Here is a 21983-nt window from a genome sequence, read left to right as displayed (position 1 = left end):
CTTCTCCTTGTACTGCCGTTGTCTGGCACACAAACAGGGTAATCCTCTTCCTTGGTTCCCACTGTCTCTTTAAAAATACTTGTCAATTATAATAATGCCTAATAAACTAATACTTTAATAAACCACAGACATATAGCCGTCGTCCCCAGTCTCTCGTCATGGATGCTTTCCTAAGGTCTTCCCAGTATTTTCCTCCTGACCTCTGTGTTGTGTCTGTAACCGTTCATAAAGCTAAGGAACGCTCGCAGCAAGCTTGAGAAGCTAAGTGAACACTTCTCTGTGTCAGCACCATCTCACCTGGGAAGAAGCGAGGGTCAGGAAAGGCAGGGCAGGGCACGGCGTGTGGAAGCTCAGCTTTTGTTCCCAGTGCTCGCTCTACCGCTGTGCACACAACCGGTTAAATAACTCGCAGGAGAGGCAGGCTCATTCTTACTAGCTCTGGCCCAAATGACCGCTCGCCGCTATCAGAAGCACCTAGACACAGGGTCCTTAAGTGTGGGGAATCCTGCTCAGCCCGCAGCGTTCCCTGCCTGACGGGAAAGGATGGGGAGACAAGAATTCCCTGGCCTGCTCCTCTCCTCCTGGATTTCCTTCTTGCCTGGTGCAGGGATGCCCGGGCAGCCCCAAAGCACACGGGATTTAACCCAAACCACAGGAACACAGAGCTCCACCTCGTGTAGCCCCAAATCCTGGGCACTGCCCCTTCCCAACACAGCCATCCGGTCCTTCCAGAAGCTCCCCAGAGATGCATTTGTTCTGTAACACGCCTTGTAGAACTCCAGTTACAAAAGAAAAAAATGTATGAATTATACAAATCAGGACTAACGTTCAGTGCCATTTCTGGGGTCTAGTCTGGAGCAAGTGGACTGGTTTCTGAAGAGCAGCCCAAAAGCCCTCGCACAGTACTAGGGAAAATACGCAGAGACACGGACAAGCTGTTTCCTCAGCACTGGTCCCGTGTTCAGACGCCGTTACACCCTGGCTGCACCACGTTCTTCTGTCACATGCAGAGCGTGCCCTCTGGCTGCAGCCTCCTGGCAGTGAGCACAGAGTCACAGCGGCGTTTACAGGAACGGCACACACCGAGTATGAATTAACTGAAAGTAATTTATTTTCCGCTCAGCTGGAATGGGAATTCACGCAGTGCCATGACCGAGCTGGTAAGAAGCGTGGTAAGTCGCCTTTCTTGCTGCCTTGGGACACTGGATTTTGTAAAGAAAAGCACTCTTTGTATTTCCACTTGTAGTGCAAAGTATTTGAAATTACTTCTTTCCCTGGAAACAGTAAACTAGGCAATCTATTAAGAAGCTGAGTAACAACTTTTGGAAGACATGGACACTGTAATACTCGCTTTTTCCCCTGTTCAAATAAAGCTCGTTCCTCTTTCAGCGCCTTTTCTGCTATAGATCTGCACTTTTTTTTTGCCTGAGTTGTCCTACCACAGGACAGAAACGCAATACATTTCTTTCTCTGCGTAGACATTCTAGCTTTAAAATGGACAGCTTGGTATTGTTAATTAAATACTACACAAAAACCTAAGCACATTTAATGACAGCGATAAACACACTCAAAATGCAATTTACCTACCAGTGATCCTGCACACGAGCAGTCTGGTTTAGGTCGATGTAAGTATTAAAGTATTTCAAGTAGAAAACCATGTCTGAGTAATTTACCAAATGAATTGCTACATAAAACCACTGCAAGGCCAGGGTTGTGTTGTGAGGAAAAAAACTGAAACATGACCCATGAACTCTGCAATTTTTTTCTACGCTGCTGATACTTCAACAGAAAAAAGACCACAGGTGCGTGTCAGTACCGCACGCGCCGCGCCCTGCTCCCCAAACCGCCCAGCGCCTGAGCAGCGGGGCAGCGCCAGGCCCCCGGCGCGCAGCAGCACAGGCCGCCGCAGGGACAGCCGCGGCCCCGGCAGCGCCCGCCGAGCCCTTACTGACGAAAGAGCCGGTACCGACCAAAACAAAATGAAGAACGGTTCTGGTGTGTTTATTCTCTCCCTCACACAGGAGGGGACGTACACTTTTCAGAAGGGATTCCCCAACAAACTCTCCCAAACAGGGCTTGCGTTATCTGCACATTGTGACACGTGACGGATAAAGCATTTATTAAATGCTCTGTTCGCAAATGTACAGGAACGTAACGCACTATCTTGTATTCATACTCTGTATTTTACCATATTGCATGTACTAGAGATGAAAAACTAAGTTACCTGCAGGATTCTACAGGTAATTCTGTGTTTTTCTGTATCCTGAAATCCTACTGTTTTGGACATTCAAGGGCACAACTATCGAAATACAAATAAAAAGGGAAGTGAATGGGAAAATGTAAAAGATTGATAGTGTGTTCTAATCTTGAGGAAAAAATACCTCAAATAACAGAAAATATGTTATTTTGTATTCTATATACTTACATCAAAAATACCATTTATTCATCAAATACGACAATGAGGACAACGAGCCAAATTAAGACACTTTTATATTCTCCAGTAGAAACACAGGTTTCCAGCACCTGCAGATCCTTATCGCACGGCACTGCGCGAAGCTTAGTCACCTGCAAACACTGGCCGGCTCCGCGCAGAGCTGTTTGTTCTTCCTGTGCTTCTTCCCTGCCGCAGTGAGATCACGGATTGCACCTACACATTTGCCAGCAAGAAATTCTTCTTTTTCCCTTCTTATAATTTCTTCTTTCAGCTTCTGAAATCTTAGCTTTTCCTCTTCATTAGGCCACTCATCTGACAAATCCAAACTGGCCCGCAGCAGTTCACTGAAGTTCAGCTTTTCCACAGGTGGCATTTCGACTGGAATTAAAGGGAGATGACTGTAATCCTACGGACCAATGACGTTAGATTTTTTCCTAAGCAAAACACAGTGTTTAGGTAATGGCAATCAATCGGTCTAACAGAAGTGAGATTCACTGGTCTTTTTTTTTCTTTTAATATGTATTATCTTCTAAAAGATTTTTCACAAGTTCAAAGCAATCTGTGTTCTGGAAGAAGCCACCAGTCTGTTGATGAACGCGAGCGGAACAGTGGCTTCCTTTTGATAAATACTTCATGTATCTCACAATTTGGTAAACTCCTCACCCAGCTTTTTACCGATTCCACCAAGCTGATGCGATGTTACAGTACTTTTTTGTTAAGTGCTTAGTACCTCTGCCTTACTTGGAGTTTAAGAGCCAGGCGTCCTCCGCACCCTGCACAAACCAAGTTCTCAGAGCCGCGTCTGCAGTCCTGCTTGCCGCTGGTCCCTTGCTGCCGCTCCCACGGGCCTGCACCCCAAAGAGCAGGGCTCCGTATCAGCGCCGGAGCCCCTGCCTCGTTCAGGGCTGACCCAAGAGCCGTGCAACCCAACGGGGCCTCTACCACAGACGTCAGCACGGTTTAAATATGGCCCTGACAAATACACTGTGCCAATGACAGCAATTTCTGAACCAGAGGAGGACACGGAAGTGGAAAATCCCAGCTTTATACTGGGATCTGTGCTTTGAGGAAAAAACAGATGGGAAATTGAGACTCACATAATGCATGTACATGTAAGGACTGTATATAACCCTAACTTCTTCTCTCACTTCATTTCTCTGCAGCATTCAGAGCCTGCCAGTGTAGACGTGGGTATAAATAAGTATTACATGAACTGTGTATGAATTAAAGATAGGGCTCTCTGCATGATGAACAGGAGTTAAAAATATGTTCCGTGTTTCAGAGGAAGTAAAAAGGCAAAGCAAACAGATACAATAATCATTAACATACTACAAGTGCCCAAATGCAATCTGTGAGCCAAAACAGGAAACATCCTTTAACATAATCAGTTTAAATACGTGACGTAATGTAACGACAAACCCAAAGTCCTGACGAGAGCTTTCGCACACCTTGCATTGCATCCCAGCTGGCACCTCCGGCGTAGCCAGTTCAGCACCATCTCAAACTACACCTTCGTGGGTATTAACCTGCGCACACGACTGAACTTGCACACTTACACAACGACGATGAATTCTAGCGTTTATCTACGCTGGCTCCAGAGTGTGACTTACACTGAAGAACACGAGCCACAGTTACCAGTAGGTTATTAGGGCACCGCAGAAGTGCCAAGCTCAGCAAGAGTGGGCCACCACAGAATTCATCCACTTTTTTTGGCTAGGTCTGTACCCCAGACCTTCTGCTGCCCCAACAACCACCACAAGAGCTAAATCTGTCGCAGCTCACCTTTGGCTGCGGTGTTGAGAGATCCAGATACACAAAGGTTTGGTTCTGTGCAATAAACTACAGACTCAGGAGGTTCCCTGAATCCTAGAGAAGAAACACACTGGATTTCATCTCCCTCTTCTTCCCACATTTAGAGAAAAAGCATTATTCCAAGGTACATTCTGTTACGCTCTCTGCATGAAGCATGTATATACTACTCCTTACACACCGCTCTCATCCAGCACGAACAGATGGGCCACGTGGGAGGGAGCAAAAACTCTTCCATATTACAGAAGGTTCCCAAATTCCATGTGCATGCCCACAGATGCTAAATATTCAAGTCCACGGGATTATTTTTCTTTAAATATACCACTATCTAAACTAACATTGAACATGTCAACATAATTCAGTTACAACGCTGTTTCAGAGCATAATTTATAGTTGTTTTAATCATTCTAATCTATTGTGCTTGAATTAAGTAGAACAGAATGCAGTCCCACATTCTTATGCAGACACAAATCAGCAGAAAAAACACTTTTGATTTGCTATTTTGCTGGATGCTAACAAGATCCTCAAAATTTTCCAGACTGTACCACTGAAAGGGAGTTATAAACCAAAATAAATAACTAGAGCGTTTCAAGTACATTGCATGTGTATTTTGAAAGGAAGCACACAACAAATCTGTAGGGGAACTTGGAAACACAGGTGTCCCAGGCCACTTCGCAGGACAAACACCGCGCTACGGTCAGACACCGCTCTGCTGGTTTCCAAACCAACCTCTCACCTCACACGCTAGCTTGAAGAGTTCCCAGCTGTAATGAATTCTGAATTGCTACTGCTGAGCTTAGAAAGCGATCTCTGAAAAACAACGCTGGCTCACCTCACACAGACAGGTGAACAGATAGAAAGTACACAGCCTGTTTTCAGTGTCTGCACATCTTTAGAAACAAAACCTCTTTCAGCTCATTACTGAGCTCCTTACACCAGAGGAGTGTTAGCAGCGCAGTGCAAAAATATACTTTGCCAAATGGCCCTGACATTAATACTTTCTGCTGCTCAGGGGTCTTACTTCTGTAGTCTAACACCAAAAAAAGACAGGCTGTTGTTACTACCCTACATTTTTTACTTTAGGTACCAATTGAAAAGGCTCAAAGATAAATTAATTTCCTAATTGCAAAGGCATCGTTCATATGAGTAAGTACAGTATGAAGGTGTGCTCTACCGTGTGGAAATTTTGCCTCAGTTTTGCACAATTTGCTTACTAAAACTCCACTTAATGCTGGAGAAAGCTGAGTTTAATTGGACTGAAGCATTCTAATGTATTTCAACCATGATAAGGATTTGTTACGAACACTTTGAAAGTCTATAAAAGGCATGATTTTGAATATATCCAAGAGCCACATCAGTGCCATTGAAAATTACTGGAAATGCTTGCCATTTTATTCCCAGTCCCAAGTGTTTTTCCTACCTAAAGTCTAAACGTCATTCAGCTGTTGGTGGGAATACCAAGTGAACACCTGCACTTGGCATTAGCCCTATGTCCAGAAATCAAACAGCAGCCTCACTCCATGAACCACAAATTAAACCAAGAGCTGTTTTCCCTTTCGTTTTAGTGCTCTTTGTAAACAAACACAGCACCGTGCACCAGCAAACATGACAGATTCTGCAGAAGGTACAGCAAAACAGAAGTTAAATGACTAGTGTGTGTTCCTATATTAAAATGGTAGTATGCAACAAAAAACCAAAACACTTAATGAAGCTCATCTGCTTCCACGGGCCACTGATTACCCTCCTGGCAAGAGGAGAGCTCTGATTTTTTCCATCATGTTTAGCAATGACCTGTGCTGATTCCTGAAGCACGGGCAATTCTGTGAAACACAGAACTGTGGGGTTCTAGCTCTGTCATTATGACTAGATTAAAAATTAAACTAGGACTGGACTTCTGGAACAGTAAAATATATCTAAAAGAGCAATCTTGCACCTTAGAAGGTGTATTTTAATGTATCACTGGTTTCCTTCCTGGAAGGCTCTGTACGTTTTTCCGGACGGTGAATTTACGCTAGTTCTGATGTGCTGTGGCCGGAGGGAGGTATCAGGAACACTTTGTGCAGGCGGGTGCTGGGCTTGCTTCATGGAATCACAGAATGATGGAATGGGTTGGGTTGGCAGGGACCTTTAAAGGTCACCTAGTCCAACCCCCCTTCCCAGCGCACTTCTTCCAGTTAACTTCGTTCTTGACCTACACGAGCTCTCACCTAGCGTGATCCTTGCTTGAGGAAGCATCAAAGTCAGTGTGAAGCTAACTAAACATGCTCTGAAACATGCCCTGATTCACATCTTCTGAGAAAACAGTTCCACTTGCCAACCCACTGAGCTACTTAACTTCTCCAACATGTCACGTGAATCCGTCTGCTGCACAGAAAGAACTCCTCTTGCCAGTGTAAAAGCCGAGCTAGGAGGGTAACACAGACGGTAGCTCAGTCTGTAACTTCGCTTGAGATCCTGATGACTTAAAATGTTAACTAAGTAGATTTTTACATATTATGCATGCTAAAATAAGTGTCCACTAATACGGAAAAATGATACAAACATTAAGCACTAGTAACGCAGATAAAACTCATCTATACAGAAGAATGCACTGCTCTTGCTCAAGTCATGCTAAAATGTGAAATGTGATGGTAAACAGCGGTAATTAAGCAACAGCACTGCGATATAATGTGTCTCTAAACAAGGACTTAAAACACAGAGACAATAATCATGTGAAGTTCTGGAGACGTGCATGGTTCCCTTTAATGACATCATACATGGAAATGAGATTAACTAAAAAAATAGAGTCATTATCTTTACATCAGTATTTTGACTTCATTCTCAGTATCACGGTATTTTGAGCTGGTGTTTTTATATTTCACCATCCTGCTCAGCTTTGTAAGCTGCCCATTCAATGCTCTGAATTTACTGCATTCCCTTTAAAGATATCACAGTTTAACATCCCCAGTTCCAGGCGGATACTAACGGGATCCACAGTAATTAGCCCTCATTACAGGAAAGCTTAAGTATGAGGAGAGCTCTTCTGTGGGAGTATGCCCAGTATTTCTATTATTAATGACTTCTGGAATCTATGGGACCATAAAAAATGCAAACTATGTTGCATCTTTTCCTCTCTGTTGACAATTTCTTAAATTTTACCCTCCTAATGTAAATTTATAAGTGCAATACTCTGGAAAAAAAAGGAGAAAGTGTGATAAAGAGCAAACTGGGCTTGTCTTTGAAGAACATGAGCTCAAACACAACGTGAAAACACAGAAAATGCTATCAGGCTGCTGGTATGTGGATGAACAACATGAAGCACCTTGTAAAAATTAGTTATGATGTACGGTGTATTTATAGTGCTCTGAATTTTTAAAAGAAGTAGGCCTGTGCTTCAGACTGCATACAAATTTGGTAACTACATCCCCACCTTCCTTACAGCACACAGGCAGACAGAAGCAACTTCCTCCACGCGTATTTTCATTTTCCTTTTGCCTCGTGCCAAAGCAGACTGGCAGCAGAGCGGGCATCACACATTAATACATAATATGACCTCTTCTTCTCCACTCAGGGGTTCAAGATTCGTGGTTTGATTTTGTCCTCACATCCTCATTTACCCTAGCCGGCAATATCCCTTTCAGATGCAAAGCTGGACACCCATTAGTGAAAAAGCCTACAAGGAAAGCATCCCTTCGTTCACGCTTTTTGCAAAGCAAACCACAGTAAATGCCCACAGACACATCTCCAACACACCTGAAGCGGCTGGCTCCGAACAGAGCAGTTTTCCATTCCCAGAATCTCGAAGAAAGCACAGGATGGATTTCACTCCCTTTTGTGTGACATCTTTTGGTGGGAATTCAAGGGGACAGTGACGCAGATTCAGGGCTGCCAGCGAAGTCAAGTTTCCTGTGAAAAAGATCTAATTTAGCAAACACAAATCATAGAAAGCCCAGGTTGGAAGGGACCTCAAAAGACCATCAGGCCCAACCTTCCAACATTTTGAAAGACGGGTGAGCTTTCAGATACACACAGCAGTTGAGTCGACGCGAACGACTGGCATTTACTGGGTTTACGATTTCTATGATAATTACCGTTATTACATATGCAGATGCTCTATGCTACTTTAAATTATTTATTTGGCCAAGTCTAGTGATGTTTAGTTTTCTCTTTTCAGAGCTACAAATACTGATACTTTAATACATGCATAGTACTACTAATACTGTCATACCCAAGATTATTACCGAATTGCTGAGGGCCTATATGTCTCTTTTCACATCTCGGGCTATCCTGGACAGCCTAGACCGAATCACATTGAAATGTCTGCTGTCTCCTCGGCAGAAACTCCTCAGAACATGAAAGCTGTTCTTTGCTGGGCTTAACTAAGGCCACCTTCAGACCAAGCTTCTGTGAGAAAAGAAGTCAGGGTTGAAACCCAGTCACCGAGTTTGCACCAGATGTACGCAAAACCAAACGTGTATTTTATCACTTCATACACTTTTAATTGAAATTCAAAACTATCGTCTCGTCTGTCAAGCACCTCCGCCTTTTCCCAGACGGGAACACACCTCTGAACCGAGCCAGAGCCGTAGCACGCAGCTGGCACGGACTCTGCGCCCTGCTGACTCCAGGCATTCTGTTTCGGTTGCTGAGATGTTTCACAGGAATTTGTATAAAACAGACTGTCATTCTTGTTGTGATTGTTTGCATGCTTTTTCTTCTTTTGTCTTTTTTTTTTTTGCCCCTATATTCTCCTGTTGCTTAATAGCTTTGCTATCTTTTCATGGTTTATTTGATTTTTTAAAATCTTTAACTATCTACTTTCTCTCTCTGTCAAACTGTTTGCCCCATTCAAGATTAGTCTGCAAAAAATGAACTTTCTCACAACAGCTCAGCTAACTTGCACAATGCCCCAGCTGCTGTTCTTGTGCTTTTACTCATAAATGAATGGAATTTGTGGTGTGATAAATGAGGTTTTTACCCTATACTAATTTTTTCATATGAAAGGAAAGGAATTAAATATTTCAATTAAAAGTTATCCTTCTTTTCTTTCTAATGCACTGTTCTGATTTTCTGCTTCTGAAATCATTGTGTCTATACTGCTCCTCACTCCCAGCCTCACCCTTAGCTGGGCCACCGTCTCTTGAGAGGGACATAAACCTTTAGGCTCCCAAGGGCTCACGGGTTCACCGCCTCGCAGGCCTGCCGCAGCCTCCTACTCAGCTCCTGCGCAGACGTATGTGCAGCGCAGGTTACGCACGTAAAGAGAAGCTGACTAGCGGGGTGGAAGTCACCTGTCACGTTCTGCTTACTGTCTGGCAAAATGGGAACAAAGTGCAAAACAGGCACACTTGGTTTAGAAAGTCAGATTTATGCTGATTATGTACAGTTATAAATATTTATACATTATGTTTTCTAGAAGTAAAATAAAATTAGCAGTTTTCCCTTCCTATCTAGAAATAATACTTTCAGTCAGTTTTGATTCCAACAAAAGCACAACAGCTGAAATCTCTTAAATCTTTCAAAAAATAAATGCTCTAGGCTCTAAAAGACAGACACCACGGTACTTTGTCCTGACATTTATTTTAGATTGAAATGTGGTTTATAACAACATACTTAGGAAGTGCAGCATTGAAAACCACACGCACAATCTCAGTCGAGTCAAACAGAACACGTTTCTCCTCTTGTATTACTGGAGTCACACTTGACCTCTCCGTTCACAGCCTGACGGCACAGCCTAACCTGCCTCACTGTCTCCAGGCTGACCGCTTAAAACGCGCACCGTGTCTATCTGCTTTACCCACGGCAGTATGAAATACTGCATTTGCTCTCTTAAAAAGGTTCTGTAAAACCTTACTTGCAGAAATGACAAATACGTTACTAATAGCACATCTACTTGATTTTAAATTACCAGTAATTAAAGCTGAAAGGAATGTTACAAAACAAACTTTGCAATGTGATTAACAACTCCATTTGACATTATGTCTCTAGAAACGTCAACTACAGCAATATTGACAAAGTAGACTGAAAAAGAAAAAAGAAAAACCAGCCTGAGAGCAACTGAAGGCAATGAGCAGCTGAACTAGGTACTAAGGGTTCTCCGGGAAGCTGGGGAGCACAACGGAGTTTTTCCGAGCATCGTGACTAGGACAACTGCTGAACTGCTGTCGTAGTTCAGCCCCGATCGGGACCAGACTACGCAGTCTCTCTCTCGCTCCCCCCACTCTCCGAGAGAACAGGGGGAGATGATATAAGGAAAACGGCTCGAGGTTTGAGATAAGGACAGGGAGAGATCCTTAAAGTTCCTGTTATGGGCAAAACAGACTTGACTGGGGGAAAACTATTCATTTATTACTACAAACAGCAGGAGAATGAGACAGAGAATGAGATAACCTCCCCTCCACCCCTCCCTCTTCCCGGGCTTAACGTTATCTCTACTACCTTCCCCCCCCGAGCGGCACAGGGGGGAAGAGGGAATGGGGGTTCAGTCAGTCCATCACACGTTGTTTCACGCCGCTACTTCGTCGTCGGGGGAAGAACTCCACATTCCTCCCCTGCTCTGTTGTGGGGTCCCTCCCACGGGCCACAGTCCTTCCTGAAACTGCTCCAGCGTGGGTCGTCTCTTCCACGGGGTGCAGTCCCTCTAGAACAGCTGTCCCAGCGGGCCCTCCACGGGCCGCAGCCTCCTTCAGGCCTCCACCTGCTCCGGTGTGGGGTCCTTCACGGGCTCCAAGTGGATCTCTGCCCCTCCGTGGACCTCCATGGGCTGCAGGGGGACAACCTGCTCCACCATGGTCGTCACCACAGGCTGCAGGGGAATCTTGGCCAGGAGCCGCATTACTCCTCCCCCTCCTTCTTCACTGACCTTGGCGTCTGCAGCTGTTTCTCTCACATGAGAAGTTCTCCACAGCAGGCTGGCAGACGCCTCTCAGAATCTCTTCACATCATCCATCTCATCTCCTCTCCACTTCTTGCAGCCGAGTTGGGCCCAGTCGGCCGCCTGGCGAGAGGCCAGAGGGTGAGGCCTGCAAGGCCCATGAGGCCTGCGCCTCCCCCTCTGCGCCTCTGCCCCCGCTCAGCTTCTTCACATCTTCTCTCCTCTCTTTTTGTTTTTCCCCTCTTAAATACGTTATCGCAGAGGCGTTATCACGGAACATTCTGCTACCAATCGGCTCGGCCTTGGCCAGCAGCGGGTCCGCCCTAGGCCCGGCCGAGTCCACTGAACAACGAGGAGCAACTTCTAGCAGCTCCTTACAGAAGCTTCCACCTTAGGCCCCCCCTCACTAAACAAAACCACAACAATCCTTCTTGGTCCATTCTCTTGGAAGAGGGACTTGACACTCAGGCGGAAATGGATTCTTCACACCAAGGAGATGTACGTACAGCCTGCTACATGTAGAACTACACCGCAGCTACACACAGAATTCACTGCAGTGTCCTGTTAATGCCAGGGAATGCAGATTTGTTCCCATTTCATTGAAACGGAGAACAAATGCACCTAAAACTAACTTCTTTTCAACTATGTTGTTTTTTTCATTGTTCACCTTTTTTTTTTTTTTTTTAATCTACCACAAGATAAGAGCTGACTGGTAACTTAGCAGTAGTTTAAAAAAAAATGAGTTTTGCCATCCAAACACCCACAAAGTTACTTACTTCAGAGCTAAGGAAAATTCAGCTCAAATCTTGAAACTATTCAAAACTTATTTTCTTCCTCACAGAGGGTAGCTAGAACTAGAACTCTCAAATTTTAATCAGAATTACTACTTTGAAGTCTGCTAAAGCTGAACTGAATGTTACCAACGAAAACGAGAATTGTCTGAACCATTATTCTGAAATTGCCTCAAATTGCAACTGAGGTGAGTTAGAGAAACTGAACAGGAATGTGACCAAAAAAAAAATATTTACTGAAATCCCTGGGGAAACATTTAGATGAAAATTTACCTGCACCACATGTGTACCCCATGCTAGCTGCAAAACAGACATTGTTATTTTACTGTAGGTTAAGTTCATGAGGGAACAACGCGGAATCAGCCTGCCAACACCTTGTGGGAGGACAAGAGTCATGAAGAGAAAAGAGGAATTGCCTGGTACCACAGATCAATGGAAATACCCCAGGCAGGCAAACTGCCCCCCACCCCCAAAAAAGGCATAAAGGAATAATTACTCGACTACAGACTAAGAATACAACAGATCAGCAGTGCTGTATACATAACTATGTTACAGAGTTACAAAAATGCTTAAAATTGAAAATCCATATTTATTGCACAGAGAGTAAATACGCTCTTATGGAATTATTGCTGTTGGTTTTGTGATGAAATATACCCACAGAGCTGACATGCGAGTGCTCCTCTGTCAAACAACACGCGCTCCCAGCGCTCCGAACAATCGCATTGATTGTTGTCAATGTGGCGCTGATGATGAGGAGTGCTGAGGCCTGGAGGCTTACCAGACTGACTGCATCCCAACATCTAAACCCAAAAGTTTGCTCAGGGAGCTACAACTACCAGAACATCTTTTCATACAGTCATGATTCACAAATTAGAAAATGACTTCAAATAATCATAAACTACAAACGCAGAAATGGAAGAGCTAGGTTATTAACGAGCAGAAATGGCTTTGAAAATGCGCCTTGTAAAGAACTATTTGCGAATACAATCAGATTTAAAATAGTTTTGTATAAAGAAATTGCATCTATTTTTAAACAGAAATGATCAAATGAATCACACTGATGACTTCAGTATTGGAAAAATGAAGTCTCTTTTTGATCTTGCTGAAAGCCACTCAGGTTTGAACATGATTTGAACGTGGTGGGAGAGTCGCACAGGACACGACGCGGCAGCGTGCGCTGACTTCACCTGCGTGCCTGGGAGGGTGGCAGATTGGCTCTCTACCTTTCAGCATCCTTTTCCAAATCATTTACTTAAATTTTAAACTGCATCACCTACTGAGAATCTTCATGCTTCAGATGTTCCTAAACCATTCTGAAGAACTCTTAGGTAGACGCAGCCATAAAATTACGTCGCTCCTATGCCAGGCTTTCTTTAGTAGGCTGGAAGAGTTTAGTAACAGTACTCTCATCCTCATCTTACAGCAGAGGAAACTGAGGCGTGGGCAGTCTGGTTACTTATCCAAAGCTGCCAGGTACCTGTCCTGACTTCTCCAGTAAGCTACCGGCAGTGCTGGAGACAGAAGGCACGTATCCCAAGTTCCTCACAATATTGCCCAACTACTGCACAGTACGCTGGAGTCTGAGATCATTTTTTAAAACATGCTGGCTGGCAATGCATTTTTTTGTCTTTGCTAATTCAATTCAGAACACATAATAATTCTAGACAAATCGGGTGAACCGGGAGAAATGCTCTGGGAACAGCCACAGGTGAGTAACAAAACTGGTTTGTTTCCATTCAAACTTCTGCTCCCCTCTTCCAAAGATGTTTCATTCATGGAACAGGTAGCTTTTAACAAAAACAACAAAAAAATTCAATGAATGAAGGCAAACATTGCAAATTCATTCCAGATCTAGATGAAAAATCACACCAAGAAATGAAGACTAACAGCTGACATAGAGTTACTGTGGATCACCCTCCAAACTCATCTCGGTTTACTTCACAAACTTTCTGTTTGGTATTGATGATACCAGCATCATCAAACTGGTGCTCTACTTACTACAAAAAGAGAAGACAAGGAACAACAGAACGGCCACTGCAGGACAGTAACTCTAATTTAAGCGGGTGCTCACACTGCCAGCATTCGCTCCTGCTCCGTTTCTTCACAGAGTTGGTTATGATGGAGAGCGTGCAGACAAGAGAGCAACAGGGAAGGGCAGGAGGACGAGTGGGCTGGGAATTACCTCATGAAACATCATTTTGTCAGAAGAAGCTGTCTTGTCAAACATGAGTGTTTTGCAAAAATATACTAGATTTTGACAACCCTCACTACGTCACAGGTATAATTCCCAGGTTTTCCCAAAGCTTGCCAGGTGGGCTGTTTGGTAACCTCCTCAGGTCCCTGTGACCGGAGGAGCCTGCGACGCAGGCTGCCTGGGACGTGCAGGCGACCTGGAAGTCCTGACAAGCACAGCTCCACCACAGGGAATGAGAAGCCTTTAGTAACCTGGATTAAGGCAAATCCTTGCATCCCATCTACCATCCCCTAGCTAAGGATCAAATCATTGTGCCGGTCCAAGTCTCACGTTGCCCACTACGTAAGGAGCCAAGCCTGACGCAGCTCAGCTGCTGCGGGGCAGAGGGAGGCACAGTTCTGCAGATCACGTGTGTGTATATATGTGGTGGCAACTGTGGTATATGTGACTACCAGGCGGCAAGGCCGCGGACAGACAGGCTCTGCAAAAGGCAGAGAGCATCCCAAGTAAGGCATATGGCAGGAGAGCATCACCCCAGCACAACACTCCCGCCAGCCTTAGCCAGGATCCTTGCGACTTAAAAATACTGAAGCGGATGTACCCAGTAATTAAGGCAAATGATGCTGAAAGCCCTGCTAGCAGAGCTGGCAGAGCAGACCGGCCTGGCGTGGGCCATCCCTCCACACCACTTGCTAATGAGCACACACACGACTCTGGGAAGCCTGGCTGCAGCCCGCCTCTCAGATGTCTCCAGCCATCTGTCATCACTGCACTGCTGCTCAGCAAAACCTGCCCTGAAAATCCTGCAGCGCTCCTTCCCAACTGCTGCGGCTCGGACAAAACCCCCAACACGGCAGGAAGGCCGGCATCTTTCTTTTGGTACCTCTCATCCACGGAGCCAGGGGAAACGGTTAAGTGTCACATATGGTAGGAATGCCCTCCTCTCCCAGCAGTCTGGGAAACCTGCGATGATCAAAGCATTACAGCAGAACAGTCCTGATCTAGGATCTGCCCAGAGAACAGCACCACATGAAACAAGTTCTACTGCAGAAAGGCCAGCATACCCATGGCCCGTTCTGCTTTAAGAGACACAAGGATGTTTAAATTGAAGGAGGGGGAAAAAAAGAGTTTTGATTCGGTCACTGCCCAGCTTGAGGCAGAAAGAGCAGAGTTATTCCAGGAACAGGCTGCTTCATGTGAAGCAGGAATGGAACAACGGATGCCCTCTGTCCTTCCCCTGCCCAGGCTACCAGTCATTCCTCTCCAGCAGCCAGATGGGCAACAGCAGGGCTGCAGAGGTCACCACATCCAACTCCAGTTTGAGGTCACTTCCCTGCACTCTTCTATGCTTTCATTCCCTGTTCAAAGCTCTTCTTCAAATGATTCCTCTAGGAGACAGACTCCACAGGAATAAGCCCTGCTTCGGCATGCGACCAAAAGCTAACCAGTACAGTAGAGCTGGTAGCGCATGTGAACTGCGTCTGAGTAAACAGCATCTGAACCGCAGGGGGCAGCTGGTTTTTTCTTCCCTGTGCGTGTATGAACCCACCATCGGGTCAGCCAGCGCACAGCACGCCTGCACCCGCCGGCACGTCGGCTGTGAAGGATTTCAGCACAGGGCTCGGAAAGGCCGGAGGGGATTCTGGCCGGTAGCAGGCCCCAGGAGCTGAAGAGTGCCAGGTCTGCGTGGAGGACCCTGGTGCTGGAAGACTCAAAAAGGAACCAGTCCAGGCTGCCCCAGAGTAACTACTAGGTGGGAAGCAAGAGGGTCAGTATTGCATCAGCAACATTTTCTGCCAAAATCTGAGCAAAGGTCCAGGGCTAGAATGGCTGTGATGTAAGGGTATTTACTGCCGTGCCCGGTTGCTTTCTTAGGCGTTGCCCAAGGAGCAGGAGGGACCACACTTGCTCAGCTTTAACGGGTTGAATCCATGCACCCTGCTCCGTTGTCCTTAGGAACACTGGATTTGGAAGTATTTGTTATTCCAAAGCAGTAAGTGCTAAGGCAAAAAGAGTTAGTAAAATACAGTTACAAACTGTAAAGACATCCTTAAGTGTAAGAAACTCCTGTAGAAGCTCTCAGCTCTAATCCCATTTAGTTATTTATGTCTTACTGTGCAGATGCCCGAGATGTCTGATGTCTGAGACATGTTTTTTACTTCAGCCTTAGTGAGAGGACAATATTGAACACTTCAGACATTTTAATAAAATTTTCCCCTCTTATCAATGAAGGCCATCATTATAAGTAATTTTTCTCCCTCTCATAGCACGTTTGTGGTAAATTAAAACCATTCTTTAGACAAAGTATTTTAAAGTCCAACCACAGAATTAAACACTAAGAGGCAAAAAATGTCTATGATATCTTCAAAAAAAGACGTGAGTACTCACCGAGCTCTGCGGGTAGCTCGTTTATAGGATTCCCTTCTAAAAGCAGCGTTTTCAATTGCCTTTTCGATAAAAGAGAAAACAGTAGCAACTGTAAGAGCAAAGTTCATCTAATTAAACAGAAACACAATAATATTTTTCCTCCTTAATTTTTTTCTTGCTTTTGTTTCCTACTATAGACAGGAGTCCACAAGGCAAATCCACACTTCTCCATCGTTAACATCAGTGCTGGAAAATAACCCACCCAGCAGCCTTCTGGCATGACAATCTGAAGTTGGCATTCATGCCTATTTATTATATACTACTTCAGTATTTAGTATTTGATCTTTCTTTGCAAAGCCTGCTTCTCACTCTAAAGTCTGATACTGCCTGTTCCAATTACAAACACATCATTTTCAGTTGTTTATAATTTTGCTGAGCTTCAACTGTTTGGGTTGAGTGTGTTCCTCAGGCTAAATCTGAGCTAAAATTGCTCAGCCACTTTTGATAATGAAATTAGAAAGAAATATGCCCTGTTTGTATTTAATTTCGTCAACTTTTTTTTTTTTTTTCTGAAAAGCTCTAGCGTTCCTATTCTTGGAAGCTGCCTAGAAGCTTGGCATGGGTCACATACAACATTTATGGCATTTCTGTCACATGTAAGATAATAATTTTTGATATATCTGAAAGTCTGCTAACATTTAGACAAATCCTAAGCTTCCGAAAAAATGTCAGTATGACTGTGGTCAGAAAACAATTGGTATTGTTTAGCAAGTATGACGCCCAGAGCTGCTGCACACGCTTGTTTGGAGTGTCTCTGACAGGAACCCCGGGCTACTCCGTGTTTAGGACACAGGGACACTTTAGCCCAGCGCAGAGCCGTTGTCTCTTCTTCCCCTTGTAGCGCATAGCCACTGACACCCAGGCAGCTATGAAATGCAGACTATACAGAAACCATCCTTTACCTATTTCCTAAGTTTTCGCTGCTTCATTTTGCCATTCTAATATTATTCTTTTAAACAGCTTTTAATATCCAGCAACACATCAGATCAAATGATCTCCTACAGGCAAGGTGCTGTCCACACCATAAACGAGAGATCATCCTAAGAGAAACATTAACAGGTTTTTAGTTACCAGTGTTGCAGTTCGACTTGTTTACTGTTAAAACTCAACAAAACAAACAAGAAGAAAGCTTGGTGGTTTCTGTCATAATATTTCTTTACCTCTAGGAAAGAAAAACAAACCAAACATTTTGGCAGCTGCTCAACACCGGATTAACGTTTGTGGCAGTATTTTAAGACATTTCAGTTTAGTCAAAGAATGAAACCACCATATTCGCGTTCACATTTTTGAAGCAGAGTACTGAACGCCATTTAAAGCAAAAAGCTAAGTGAAAGTGACAGGAGACTCCAGACTCTGAGAGCCGAACTCCCCCACAGCCTGCGGCACCACGGTGCGCTGGGGCAATCCTGCTGCCTCAGGAACCCTGGGCATTTATGGCCCTGAGCGCAGAGCCGAGGCCCTGCGCCACAGCAAACGCGCCTTCTTGCCAGTTCCTGCCTGAATGCAACCTCTGGGCAACGGTGATGTGGAACATGCCCTTGGCTGATCCTTGCCCAGCCCCTATCCAGACCTCACAGAGGTGTCTAGGGAGAAAAGCCTTGAGCGGCACTGTCCCTCCCTGCACGCCGGGCCAGACACCATTCCCACAACAGAGGACATGGTTTTGTTTGACCTGGAGAAACTCTTATTAGAATATCTATTAAAATCAGTGAAAAGATTAATGAACAACTTGAATGGTCAATCAGTCTGTCCCCAAACTAGCACGATGTCTCAGTGAGTCTCGGCTTTTAAGGAAAACGGCACTTTAACTTGCTTCTAGAAAAGGACACCTAGAGAATTTCCAAACATCTTAAAATGTATCTTAGGCTCCAACATGTAATAAGGATAAAATGAAACCATAACAACATTGAGAAAGCTAAGTAATTTTCTAAAAGCTGATCTGCTGCTTGCAGTCAGTGGAAGCATACAAACAAGATACAGCACAGCACATGTAGGGACTAATGACTGACATTATTTTCAAGTAAGATGCACAAAGAGAATGAATTCATTTCAAAAGATTTCAAGCACTCGTACAATGACGATCGTATAATTTATAATCCATATTAGAATACTATCAGCAGTCTTATCCAATTTAAAAATAATTTATGAAAGTTGTATGTAAAAGATTTTAAAACATCATTAAACTTGACGTTTTTCAGCTATCTTCAGAGGCATAACCCTCATTTACTGTATTTTTCTAATGCCAAGTTGAATATATAATGATTCACAAACAGGTGATCTTAAAATACCTTAAAGCACCTTCTTTCAATCACAAGATGACATGAAGTTTGGTTTTTTTTTTAATTTTGGAAAATTCTGTAGCACATACTGTTCAAGGGTTAACCTCCTTCTCCTCTCTACTCACTCTTCCCAGAAAGGTTTCTTTTAGAACCGCAGCTGCAAGCAAGCTGTCCTGTGCTGGTCTTTATTTTTCCTTCCAGTAACAAACCCATTTCTCTGTTCCTGTTAATTACCATAGAGTGGGATTTGTGGTCTTCCACTTCTGGAGTGAGAAACAAGGGATTGTCCAAGGATATTAAAAAAGAAAATGGGTGAGAAGCTAGTTGTGGTGATCACGGCAACGCGAGAGCAAGTGCACGCTTTTCAGGGTCACAGCAATACACTGTACTTTCTCCCTCACACACTCCATCTGAATCAGGGACAGCCAGTTAATCCTTCCAGCAGTTCACACCCCGTCAGACAACCATCAAAACCAGATTAGCGGGTCATGTTGTTTGACCAAACTGTCCTCCATTGCCACTGGAGGGACACGAGGTTTGTAACTGTGGGTCCCTGTTTTTACCTCACCTACCACACTAAAAATAGTCACCTACAGTCAATAAAATGAAAATGGTGCAAAACCTATGTGAAAAGACTAACAGGTCTTACATTTCTAAAGTTAAAAGAGTTTAGAAATTCCCTATGTAATATTAATTGGACCGTTCAGTTCATCTGGGTTTTAGTAAAGAAGATAAAGCTTATTTACCACTCTGCTGCACTGGGGTCAACATCAAACAAAAGCACATAAAAGCCTGACTGTTACAATGAAATTACAGTAAGGCAAACAGAAGACAAATATAATTTTTATTAAATTATCTGTATGACCAATGATCTTACCTGTGGTAACCGATTCCAGGGGGAAGAGCTTTAATCTTGTTATACCGGAGATCCAGCCAAACAAGATGTGGCAGCTTTTGAAATAAATCCTCGGGAATCGTTGACAGGACATTTCCTTCCAGATGAAAGTACTACCAGAGAAAAACCATAAACATGTTTTACATCCAGAAAGGGGCCGTTCCTCGGCACGCAAAGTGTCGAATGCGCAAACTGTACACCGATCTACGCTTTTATGGAAAGACCACCATTAAAGGGGATTAAGGGATACACAACTCTATAAATTACTCACATAACTCATTTATTCAAGGACTTTTTCTTGAAAAAAACCGGGGATTGAAGATCATAGCCTAGAATCTTTGGCTTTTCCACTCATCTGACAAAGCAAGGAGCCCTTAGCTGCCCTGTGCTGTACTCAGGCCGAGGGTGTCAGAACTACTCGTAACAACTTACTCACCTTTATGCTGGGCACTCTATATATTTCCTCAGTAAGATGCGCAATATTTTTTCTGCTGACATCAAGAGTATTTGAAGAGGACAAGAGACACTGTTCAACAGCTTTCCTGATCTCCTCTGATGAATCAGAACCAGACAAATTCCTCTTTTTGAGATGTTCGCCTCCAAAATTATCACTGCTGCTGTTAAACTCGTTAAAGTTGTTCTCATCCATTTGTCATACCAACTCGCTCATTCGAGCCCAGCAGCTGAAGGCAAGTCACGCGCTGGGAACAACAACAACGCCTGTTGGAAAGGGAACATGCACAAAGGAAGTTCCTTTTTAAAATATTATTGAATTTGCAGGTTACCCGCAGCGTTCTCCGTATGATGCAAACCGGTGAACTTGTTCTTTCTGTGCATACACTCACGGTAATGACAGACCTGACCGTAAGGCACGTTTAACGGTACGCTGAGTAACAAACCCACCGCCCGCCCCCGCGGCCGGCCCCCGCGGCCAGCCCCCGCCCCGCCGCGCCCCCCGGCTCCCCCACGGGGCCGCGCCCCCCGCCCCGGCCCCGGCCCCGGTCCCCAGCGAGCAGCAGCGGCGCGCCCGGGAGGGTCTCCCTGGCCCCCGCCGCCCCACGCACGCTGCAAAGCCGCGCAAAGAACACCGCATGCTCTTTGTTGCGGTCTGTGTTTTCTACCGAGTTTGGCGGGTGCGGTCCGTTTTACCTCCGGGCCCGGGCCCCGCCTGCCCCGCACCGCACTCCGGTGAGTGGCTCCCCCTGCCCTCCGGAGGGGAGGCGGGAGGCGCCGCGGGGTGCCCCGGGCAGGGCGGGACGCCGCAGCTCCTCGGGGCGAGGGCGGCCGCCGGGCTCCCCACCGCCGCCCGCCCGCCCGCAGCAGGGCCCCGCCGGTGCTGGCGGTTGGAGGCGCCGCTCGGCCGCTGCCTCGCCGGGCCCGCGTCTCCGCGGCAACGGGCAGGCGGCCGCCCGCGCCCCGCTTCGCCTTCCCCCGCCCCGGCAGGGTCGGCCGCCGCTCCCAGCGCGGGGTACGGGCGAGCTGCCGCGCCCAGCTGAGGGTGGCCCCAGCCGGCCGGTGTCCGGGACAGCGGCCGGGCGGGGAGGGCGCACCCGCGGCCTGCGAGCATGGCGGCGGCCCACCTGCCGTTGAGGGGAGAGCCCCACGGTACGTGCAAGGGCGGCAAGGCGTCCCCAGCCCAAATAACTAACACACCCTGGGTCATTGCTCAGTGACTGAACTGAAATACCCGTTTTCTTCAAGCGTCTGCCCAAGGCCCCTGCCCCCTCGCACCCCTGTGTGTCCTCGGCTGGGCTGGGTGCTGGCGTCCATCTCCCCTCTGCGAGCAGGTGCCTGGCTCAGCCTCACAGCCTGCCCTCACTTCTCTCTCAGACGGCTTTTACAATGTTTTCCCCTCTGTTTCCCATTATTACTAATTTGTTTGGCAGGGCCCATGCCCACCATGCCCCAATGACACAGTTTTGTTTGCAGGTTTCCCTCTCTGGGGAAGTCACAGTGTGGACGCATCCCACCCAGAGCAGAAACACGAGCCATGGAAGGAGCCCCCGCGCCCTGGAAAGCCTTCCTGCTGAGGCAGCTGCTGAGGCCGTGGTGTCCCTGCAGAGCCTCTGCACAGCGGGGTGAGCCACGCAAGGCTTAGCCAGGGGCTGCGCTGCTCCGACGTAAGACAGGTTCATAATTAGCATGATGGTACAAATCCATTACTGGGACATGAAGAGTACTTAATCTTACAAATCCAGATAATTACGTTCCCAGTGACCTGACCAAGTGTGATCAGTAGCACTAGGAGGGTTTAAAGTACAGGAAATTAATTTCAGAGTTTAGGTAATTTTTTATTCTGAC

At 45.7% G+C, this 21983-nt stretch overlaps 1 protein-coding gene across 1 annotated transcript; it reads right to left on the bottom strand.

Moving 5' to 3' along the window:
• Window positions 1-1985: 1985 nt before the first annotated feature.
• On the bottom strand, window positions 1986-20971 carry LRRC27 (leucine rich repeat containing 27). Its single transcript, XM_086752528.1, has 6 exons — window positions 20832-20971; window positions 20119-20402; window positions 19665-19795; window positions 16470-16528; window positions 7976-8128; window positions 1986-2812 (listed from the first exon to the last, which is right to left on the bottom strand). The coding sequence occupies exons 2-6, from the start codon at window positions 20329-20331 to the stop codon at window positions 2562-2564; spliced, it is 807 nt and encodes a 268-aa protein (XP_086608654.1). The 5' UTR covers window positions 20332-20402; window positions 20832-20971; the 3' UTR covers window positions 1986-2561.
• Window positions 20972-21983: the final 1012 nt, after the last annotated feature.

The sequence above is a fragment of the Chlamydotis macqueenii genome, chromosome 7 (genome assembly GCF_036417535.1).
Source record: "Chlamydotis macqueenii isolate bChlMac1 chromosome 7, bChlMac1.mat, whole genome shotgun sequence".
Lineage (NCBI taxonomy): Eukaryota > Metazoa > Chordata > Aves > Otidiformes > Otididae > Chlamydotis > Chlamydotis macqueenii.
Note: the sequence above shows the minus strand (reverse complement) of the source record. Positions and strands in the feature narration are given on the sequence as shown.